This window comes from Montipora capricornis, chromosome 3, assembly GCF_036669925.1.
Source record: "Montipora capricornis isolate CH-2021 chromosome 3, ASM3666992v2, whole genome shotgun sequence".
Lineage (NCBI taxonomy): Eukaryota > Metazoa > Cnidaria > Anthozoa > Scleractinia > Acroporidae > Montipora > Montipora capricornis.
The window spans coordinates 55,879,842-55,889,841 of record NC_090885.1 but is presented as its reverse complement, the minus strand read 5'-3'; the positions used below and the strand labels follow the sequence as shown (position 1 = coordinate 55,889,841).

At 38.4% G+C, this 10,000-nt stretch overlaps 2 protein-coding genes across 3 annotated transcripts in view; both read right to left on the bottom strand.

Moving 5' to 3' along the window:
• LOC138043448 (histamine H2 receptor-like) overlaps positions 1–5,510 on the bottom strand; it is a 10,080-nt gene extending 4,570 nt beyond the window's left edge. Inside the window, exon 1 of the mRNA XM_068889716.1 lies at positions 4,621–5,510. Coding sequence (XP_068745817.1) covers positions 4,621–4,729 — 109 coding nt within the window. The 5' untranslated portion in view covers positions 4,730–5,510. The remainder of the gene's footprint in view (positions 1–4,620) is intronic.
• Positions 5,511–5,646: 136 nt separating this feature from the next.
• The window catches only part of LOC138043449 (ribose-5-phosphate isomerase-like), a 19,511-nt gene continuing 15,157 nt past the window's right edge, over positions 5,647–10,000 (bottom strand). Inside the window, exons 10-12 of one of the 2 annotated variants that reach the window (XR_011131262.1) lie at positions 9,101–9,174; positions 7,611–7,656; positions 6,988–7,069 (exon numbers count right to left, since the gene is read on the bottom strand). Coding sequence is in view for 1 of the 2 variants with exons in the window: in XM_068889717.1 (XP_068745818.1) it covers positions 6,987–7,069; positions 7,611–7,656 (129 nt within the window). In the remaining variant the exon portion in view is untranslated. Of the gene's footprint in view, positions 7,070–7,610; positions 7,657–9,100; positions 9,175–10,000 lie in introns of both variants that reach the window. The other variant, XM_068889717.1, reaches the window with a different exon arrangement.

Here is a 10,000-nt window from a genome sequence, read left to right as displayed (position 1 = left end):
GCGGTAAGAACAGAAAAATGGCGCACGATGTGATTGCCGAGTGTGTCACTGATGTTCTTACCACATTTTGACGTCTTCTGTGATCTCGGTTACTGAAGAGACGGACGGCATCATGGAATCTATTTGTTTTGCATAATAAATAAATTGACAAATCAAAATGTAATAAAGAAATAAAATATACAAAAAGAAGCCTTTTTTTTCAAACTCTTTCTAAGGTATTCGGCAGAGGTCTCTTTCCCCACTTGAAAAGAAACGAATATAGCACTTTGACGTAATCTATTGTCTACACAAAATAAAGCAAACCAAGAGAAAATCAGGGGACAGAGAAGGAGGCTCCCGGTCCAGCCCTTGGGATATGTCATGTCCACGAAAGTTATTTTTAGACGAGCGGAAGTCTTCCGAGACGTCCGCATGCAGGCCAACCTCGGTCCGGTGTTTGAAAGAAAATATATATTCATCAGCCTTCCACGTGCGCCATCATTTTCTCTTTTCACTAAGAACCTGAGAGCGAGGCAAGACTGCATGCGGACGTCTCAGAAGACAGACTTCCGCTAGAACAAAGACTTCCGCTCGTCTAAAAATAACTTTCGTGGACATAACATATCCCGTCCAACGCCTTGAGCCTCCCTCTCTGTCCCCTCATTTTCTCTTGAGCAAACTGATTGCTGAGCTTAACAAAGAACTGTAATTGGTTGAGAGAATCACGCCACTGGCATGATGACGTCAGCTGTGCGTCTGTCCTCTAATATATCATAGGAGAGAACCAATCAAAAATAAAGCATGTATTATTGAGCTTATTGTATAAATCCTATGCACACATTCTTCATTGACCAATGAGAAAGTCGATATTGATTTTAAAGTTAACGGTCATCGCAGCCATGTCGGTGGACGAAAACAAAAGACCTTTCATTAGCTCCTTTTGTTGGTCCACCAGGAATTGTATATTATATCATTGTTATCTGTGTCCTAGATATTGGTTGCAAACCACCTATATAAAAAATAAGGTTATATTAACCTATCTCCCAGAAAATAAGTCGAAAATCGGTTTAAATTACAACATGGGCTGCTGATATCATAATTACTTGATTGATTGCCCAATGCCGCATTGTTTGTAATGATTACAAACAATGCGGCCTTGGGCAATTAATCAAGTAATTATATTTTATAGCGCCAAAACGTGCCACAACAAAAAGATCTGAAAACTACGGTGGCCCGTAAGGGACATGCTGGTGTTGTTATTTTCTGCAAGTCGAGAATTTCCTATCTCGACTTATAACTCGAGATCTCGACTGATAACCCTAACCCTAACCCTAAGTCGAGACCTCGCTTTATAAATCGAGAGCTCCCATTGTAAGTCGAGATCTGGCATTATAAGACGATATCTCGCATTATAAGACAAGATCTCGACTTAGGGTTATAAGTCGAGATCTCGCGTTATAAGTCAAGATCTGGAGTTATAAGTAGAGATAGGAAATGCTCGACTTGCAGAAAATAACAACACCAGCATGACTCTTAGGGGCCACCATAGAAAACAGTATTTAGTTGTCAGATCCTTTAAAAAGAATCTGACTACTAAAATTTGCCCAAGATAACTGAGAGCAAATTTTATTAATTGTTGGCGACAATTTCATGTCTTCCTTATCGCGCAAGAGACATTTCTTTTCATTAAAAGGATCCTGATTTGGGTACATTCTGATAACGACAAAAATGACATTCCATGTACTATCGAACAATTTTGCTTTCGAGTTTCATGCTTATAAAAAGGTCCGATACATTATGCTTTTTGTGGTGTTTACGCAAAACGCATTGAGAGGAAATAGTCCATTACTTGTTGCCGGCAGAATGTTCTTCTCGATCCCAGATGCATTCTCGTTCCCAGAGCTCGAGCCCGCTTTTCTTTCGGTCAGCACCAAAAACACGGACTCTGGCCACAGCCAAAAATGAAAATTAGACGAGAGGTACTTAACTTAAAGTGTAATTGAAGTTCTCTTAAGATATGTGAAGCATTATGGGATAATTATGCATACTTCCTACCTACCTACTGGTCAGCGGTCACGTTTAAAAGAAGTTATTCAGATATATAAACCCCAGGAGGCGGCGTAATAACCAGTTCTTCCTGGAGGGCGAATACGATTTAGGCCAAGGTCCTCAAGAGAACCATGGGTGGGAACATCGAAAAGGAAAAAGAGACAGGGCTGGGAAGCATTATCCCATAATGCTCCACACATCTTAAGAGAACTTCACATTACACTTCAAGGTAAATGACCCTCGCCTAATTTTCATTTCTCTTTCGATATGCTCCGCATTATGAGATAATTATGCGATTTTGTTGCTCAACAAATGTTGCATGATCTTGAATGGCAATAGGCCACTTGGGATAATACCATAATACTCTTTGTTTGTCCCCCAAAATTTTAACATATCGAATTTTAACATATCGAAATTGGTCTATTACTAATTGTTTCCATTTTTGGCGGCAAATTTGAAAATGGCGGATGGCGAATAGTTGTTGTCATTGTGTGCTTTGAGCCTTGTTGGCCTTGGTTACGTTCAAATAAAGATGATTCTTCACCATCACATACTGTGGCCGCCATATTGAACCTTCCAAATCACGTGAGAAGAGAACGAAATTAGTCACTCAACAATTTAATAAAAACGGTGAATATTTTATAAACAAATTACCCGAATTTTAATTTCCCTTCTAATTGATTGCTTTCCTTGTATTTTAGTGGGGTACTTCAAACACGCCTTTAATTTTGGTGGAATATATTTTCTCCCAACTAGCCGTCAATATTTAGTTCTTATTAACCGAGCGGCAGGTCTGTATGGGAGAATCTTGACCGAGGTCGCCAGTACAGACCGAACGCAGTGAGGTCTGTACCAGCGACCGAGGTCAAGATTCTCCCATACAGACCGACCTAGCTCGGTTAATAAGATGTTTATTATATGGCCAAACAAGAATAATTTAATTCGTTTAATGGAACTGGTTTGTACTAACTGACATTTTGCTTGCGAACGGCGATGAGCAGAACTGAATTCTGTCAAAGTTTGCTCGTCATCCTCTCTTTTGTCATCATGCTGTTTGGCACTTTCATAAATAAATATTGGTAGAAGAAAATACTCAATATTTTTGCATGTTAGTTTGCATCTTTTCACCGCAAAACATTACCGGTCTAGATGCCGGTCAAGATGGGAAAATCTAGACCGCGGTCAATATCCATTTTAGCCAATCAAATTCGTGAATTTTGTAGTTCCCAGTCCTCGTGAGACCGATCCATATAATAAAATGTGGTATTGCCGTCTCAAAATCGCAATTTGTTTTTAGAACTGTTCAAATTTCTGTCACTCCCGTATCACAATGTTTCTCGGGGGTCGTTGCTTTTTTGAACCCACAATCCGTAAACTTGAATTGATCTGAGAATATTACGAACTTGCCGAAAATTTCACGAACGCAAAAACGGAAGATTTTTCGATACCGAGTTCAGCATATTAAATTGAAATGACCTCTTTCATTACACACACGAAACCTGTTCCATAACGAAAAGCGATAAATATTTTGATCCGCCAGTCCTTCTCCAAAAAAAAAAAAAAATTAATAAAGATTAAGATCGTGAGATCCGAAAGCATTCGAGTTTCGAAACGTTGCTTTAAAGCTATCATGAACTTCGGTACTAGTGGTGCAATGGAAAATCTTCGGCAAATAAGCATTATTAGTGAGAGCGCATAATTTTAATGACGGTTAGAGCATATTGGGTTTTGGCCGGGAAGGATCAAACTGTCCCGCTGGTTGGGGAATTATCCTGGCACACTGCCTTGAAAAACCTAAAGATAACGAATGCTGGCGAAAGTTTTCAACAAAGAATTAATTCTTGATTAAAATGTTTCGAAAAATTAGAGAAGTCATTGGAAGAGAGCAGTTTAACTCTCGCTCCTCAATGTTACCAAATAAAATAAATGACAACTAGATGTGGAAAATAGAAATTCGTTTTCTACCCAAAGTACTCTGTGTTGTACGTAAGTGCTGAAATTATTACAATACCGAGCTCTTTGGGTAGAAAACGAATTATGTATTATTCAGGTCCTGAGAGTTTAATTTCAAATTATCTTTGTTTTGGCCACTTTGCAGAAAAAAACGAAAATCACGATCAAAATCATGATCACTTTTAATGGCAAAAACAAGAAATGTAGCACCAAACGAGAACTCAATGTGTTGACTTAAAATAATCTTTCTTTCTTTCAAATGTGATTCCTTGATTATCAAAGTGAAGCAAAGAACTATTCTTGATAGTGGTTTAATTTAACAGAAGCAAAAAATAGCTGGGACCGTGAACAACGTAACAATAAACACACTAGAAAGCAATAATAAATGGCACCACAGAAACGTTTTAAGTTTAAAAAAGAAAGGCATAAGTTTTAATCGCGCAGTTTAACTTCAACGGCAAAGAACCACACAAGACATAGCTGGCTGAGACTACTTCAATCAAATAAGGTCCGGCTGAGTTGATTCTCGGAAAAAAAGTGCATTTCGCTTTGGAAGTAAAAAATTAACACAACAAATTTATCTCTGTGGTTCACCATTTGATATCATTGATTCAACGCAACATTGAACTCAACACTTACCAAAGACGGTTAAAGGGAGCGACACAATAAACGCCGAATAAAAGAGAATTCTCAAAGCCAAGGGATGAGTAGATTCCGTAAAGCTCTCTTCCAATGTGGAATTCCCCATTCAATCGAAATAAGAGTAATAATTTCTACAATCTATTTTGATAGCGATAACGCGATATTTTCACGAAACATCACGTGATCTTTTGAGTCATTTGTTTTAGTAGGGGCCATGAGTTACGATGTATTATTAACGAGCTATTAATTACTAATTGGCGTTTTTAGCGAGATTTGTTGGCTAACTTTACAATTTAGCATCGAAAGCGACCGGGATCTAGATGCACGCCTAATTTTGAGATCAAACACGTCGTGTCCCTTAAAGTTTACGCTTGTGCTACATATTTCCAACAATAGGGTAAAGGTTAGCGTTATTTTTTCAGTTTTTTAGCTTCGTGTAAATGCAGCTACATGACGATAAATATCCTAACTTGAAGAGCAGCATGGGTTACACTTTGTCACCTTAATTGTCTGTATTCCGGGACAAAACTGATATTGAAGTTGGAGAGAACTCCTGGCTGTGGGTCCGAATGAAATCTCAAAAAACAAAACAAAAAACAAAACAAAGAAAGTGCAACAGTCCAGCCGCGCATCAAAAATGTTAGGATATAAAAAGAGTATTCTCTATTTCAAACTATCTAAGTAGATTGTAACTTAAAGTCCCCGCTCGGAATACTATTTGCCGGGAGAGAGATTTTGAATTTCAAAATCCGGATGAACAATAAGTATTTATCAATTTAAAACTTCTGCACTGTTTAATTGTAGCAATTTATTGGATTTTACTGGTTAGAAGTTGATATTGACAGGTACATTTCAACAACACAAATTTCTTTCAGCTGCCTTTGTTTAAGTACGATTATCTCTTCCGTCACAATTTTTATGCAAAGCAAATATTTCAACAAAAAACACACGACCATATTTCTCAAAGAAAGTTGGGAGGAAAAAACCCTTGGCGAGAAGAACTACAAAAAAAAATGGACCGCATCAAACAAAAATGAACGAAATTTATTTGATATTCATTGTTAAAATACGTACAAAATCGACACTGTAGGAAACCTCTGCCAAGATAATTACATCGTAAAAAAGCTGAGAGCACGTCAATCTAAATAACATTAGTCTGACAACGACTTCTTAATACTGGTGCGGGAGCGGGAATCCATCCCTAATTCAAAATTGAAATATTTCAGATTTTAACAGCTGATTCCATTGTTATAACAAGCATATTACATCAATCAGGTACTCAATTGATAAGCGCATGAATACCTCTTTGGAATAAGAATTAAATACGCGATTTGAATTTAAATATCACCTAATTATTATTCCACTATTACGCCATTTTACCATATTTAGTCAAGAGAACGTGCAAAATATAGGGCGGTAATACACTGTAGTGTCCCGGTTTGACCGGTTTAGAACAGGACAAATACGGACGGAACGGGAATTTTTCAATGAAAGAAATTGTTTTCAACATGATGCAAAGACTGAGAATTTATAGAATTTGGTTTGTGATCGCTTGTCACTCGTCATTTTGTTTATCCAATCAAATAAGGACATTTGGCTGGCTTTTGTGCTGTTTACATCGTTCGCACGCACCCTGAGGAGAGATGATGCTTTTTTAAAACACTGTTATTGAAGCAAAATAACAAATTTTTGTTGTGGAATAATAAATCTCTTATTCGATGGTTTAACATATAATACTCGCGGACATTTTGCTCATAGCTAGTAATTTTCCTCGCCCCTGCGGGGCTTGGAAAAATACTATAGGCAACTCGCAAAATATCCGCGCGTATTATATGTTGAACCATCGAATAAGATGTACTTATATCCTTAGCTTAAAAGTGCATGCGTTCAAAACCGTCGACATAGGTTTTACATTAGTGATAATGTCTTCATTTTTTTTGTCTGTCATGGCCGCGATTCTATCGTCGAAAGCGACAACATCCCCCACCAGTTTGTCGTTATTAAGATAAGTTCTTGGCAAACGTTTGCAACAATTCATGCCGCTTCAATTCGTAGAAATGGGTCGTTATCAGGCGACGAAGAATGCTGGCTTCGCCTCAAAGCTGTAGTCTTGGCACTTTCTTACACTGCGCACGTTTGGAAAACACCATAGACACTCTAGGAAACAGCCTATAAATATGTTCGGTTGAATCGCCAAGGTCCCTAGTCCCTATTTTTTCACAGAGAATTTCTTTTTTACCTTTGGTCATTTGTAACGTTTTTAACGAAGAATCGCCAGTTTTTCAGGCATGCGCAGTAAAAAAAGTACCATGATATGAATGTATTTTCGTTGTTGCGCGCATGCGTATCTTGACTGTGCACGTCTATCGTGTGCTGACAGTGCCATCTTGTTTTCCAAATATCACACATTCCGCCATGTTGACAAACAGTCCAGTCTCAACAACACCTAAAAGGACATGAAATTCGTGCATCATCACAATCGTCGAATGGAAATGCTAAGACTTTTGGGAACTCCTTTTGTTGACATTCATCTGATGACACGTATCGCATTTATAGGAAATTTAATTGTATAAAAGCGAACGCCTGCATTTCGTGATTTATGGGGACGAGTGATGTTCTTTTAAAACATCACGAGTGATCATAAATCACTATTTTTCACTTATTATGTACTCAACAAAGCTACTCCATCGCTGTTTCCATAGCAACTTCCGTATTTACGCGTTCGTCATTGACCAATCAGAACTGGATTTTTCGTTGAGTATATGATAAACATGCACAAGAGATATTACATTATCGAGCGATACAAAAGAAAGTCGTGAGTTTTTACCACAAAACAGCGCAGCCGTGATGACTTTACTCCATAAAGAATGAATGACGAATTGCCATTTGAGAAGCCAAAAGTGAGATGATAAAGCTCTGCTAGCAGGGTATACCAACTTAGATTCCTTTTCTAAGTGTGCCCAGCATACAGAAACTAATTTACCAACCTGGTATTAAATTCAGCTGAGTGTTGAGCTCTTTCCAGTCATATACCTGAAATTAACAATTTGACTTTACGAGATTATTACGCGAAGTCGTGCTGTTTTAGTCCATTATCTGAGTAGACAAGTAAGAGTAAAGCATTTTCTAATGAGGGATCGATTATGCTAAAGGATCGAGAAAACAGCTTCAATATTTGCTTCAACATTCGTTCGATTTTGCTGCACGTGCAGCACGATTATTTGTGCTCTTTTAGTATAAATACACAGGTGATTATACAAAATCGCGCGCTCTCATTGGCTCGCTATCTCGGATTATCAGCCGATAATCACCTCGACGGACAAAATGGCTGCCAGTAGTCGTTTTGCCACTGTAAGTGAAGATAATTTCGCGTTGAAATGTTTTTTTTTTTCTCTTTTTTGAAATAATCACCTGTGTATTTATACTAAAACAATTATTCGCCTCAGGCTCAGTGATTATAGGTGAATATTCACCTCGACTTCGTCTCGGTGAATATTCACCAATAATCACTTCGCCTTCGGCGAATAATTGTTAATTAACCAATGATATTATTGTTTTGTGGCGTAGTCGTAATCGTAGCCGTCGCCGTTTCTTAAATTCCCTATTGTTGGGTCTGCGCGTGCGCACTAATTGGTCTTTCAATGACGCATCATATCCGCATCCATAGTAACAACCGCGGCTGTTACCTGAGACTGAATACCAGGGCTCTCGTGAAGCTTTGTTGAATCAAATGCTGCAACCTATCCTCTCCCTTGAATTAACGATAATTTGCTCTGAATTTACTATTATCATTAATTTAGAAGATTGAAAGCTTGATATGGGTTTGGGAAATGGTCATATATTTTTTAAAAGCCAACCAAAGTGTATGGACACAGGACTCGAAACTGGGAATTTTTAACAATTATCCTACGAGGGCGCGCTGGATATGAAGTGACAGATATCCAAGCAGGCGCGTAGCGCCGAGTTGGTTATAATCATTTTATATCCAGCAAACCCGGGTAGAATAATTGTTTTATTAAAAACTCCAGGATCAACAACTCTTCCACTGAAGCATAGATTTCTGCCTCGGACAATTCCGGTCCAAAACGGCTTTTGTCGGCCATTTTTCTCAGAGTTGCAAAAATGTTTTCAGCTCGCTTTATTGCTGACGCGTTCCTTGACCATATTAGGTACAGAAGGTACATGAACTGATAGCCTGTGTCCGGCGAGCCCATGGAAATGCTGGAAATCTGATATCCGTAGTTCAGTTTTAATAATCACTATTAACCCGTCACCTAACCACTTAACCACCCCACCGCTAACTGCTCAGGGACAATAATTTAAACACTATTTGATAATGCTGTATTATCACTCGGCGACAAACAATAAATAATACTGAAAATGGTCGGCTTCCAAAGTTCACGACAAAGCTAAACATTTTAAAATCAAAGCTTAGGCCTAATTACTCTACAGCATTGATATTCTATGGGCGACTTACATAAATATTTTCTTTTAAGGGTGCGGTGTCTTGACTGCGGTGTTCTTCAGTGGTTAAGCGGAAAGATGCGGTTCCTATAGAGTAGAAACTCCGGGTTCAAATCCAAGCCACCGATATAATTTTTAATTTCCTTATTTCTTAATTACCACAAGTCCTGGGGCACAGTGTCTTAACTTAACGATAAAAGTAAATTCAAAGCCAGTTATGAATTAACGATTATTCGTTAATTCAGAGAAAAGATCATGTTGAATGTTGACGATGTGCTGAGACCCTTTGCCCACCTCAGCAGTCAACGTCGTTTAACAAAATCGATCGGATGTTAAAGCAATTTTCCCGGGCCTTAACACAGCAAACGACCAATATAAAACTAGCAAAAAAAGAAAACGCTCCGTTGTAAGTACCCGTACCACAAAGATTTCTGAACTGATTTTATTATTAACGAAATCAATCAATCTAGCCAAGATTTAGAAATACAAGTTACGTTTACGAATCAAGATGGACGACTGAGGAAGCAAAAAGGTTAAGCTCCGCTGAACTGGGAATTCTTTTCTCGGCTTGCCAAATAATATTAGGGAGATTTAGCAACGGCAACGCCAACGGCAATGGCAACGAGAACGTCATCGTTAAAGGTGAAGTCGCGTTATCGTATCGCTTCGCGACTATTCCAAGCATTTTAACGTGACAAAGGTGTGGCAAATCCTCAAGGAACGAAACTAGTATGAACGGCGCAAATGGAAAATTTATCTTCAAGCGCTGACGTTCCTCAAATTTGGTTATTTCACGTTGCTGTTTTTTTTTTTCGACGACGGAGAAATTGAGAAAAATGATGGAAATTTGTGACGATCTCGCTGCCGTCGCCGTTGTCGTTGCAAAAGCTCCCTATAGAGTGTTTTCACCCAC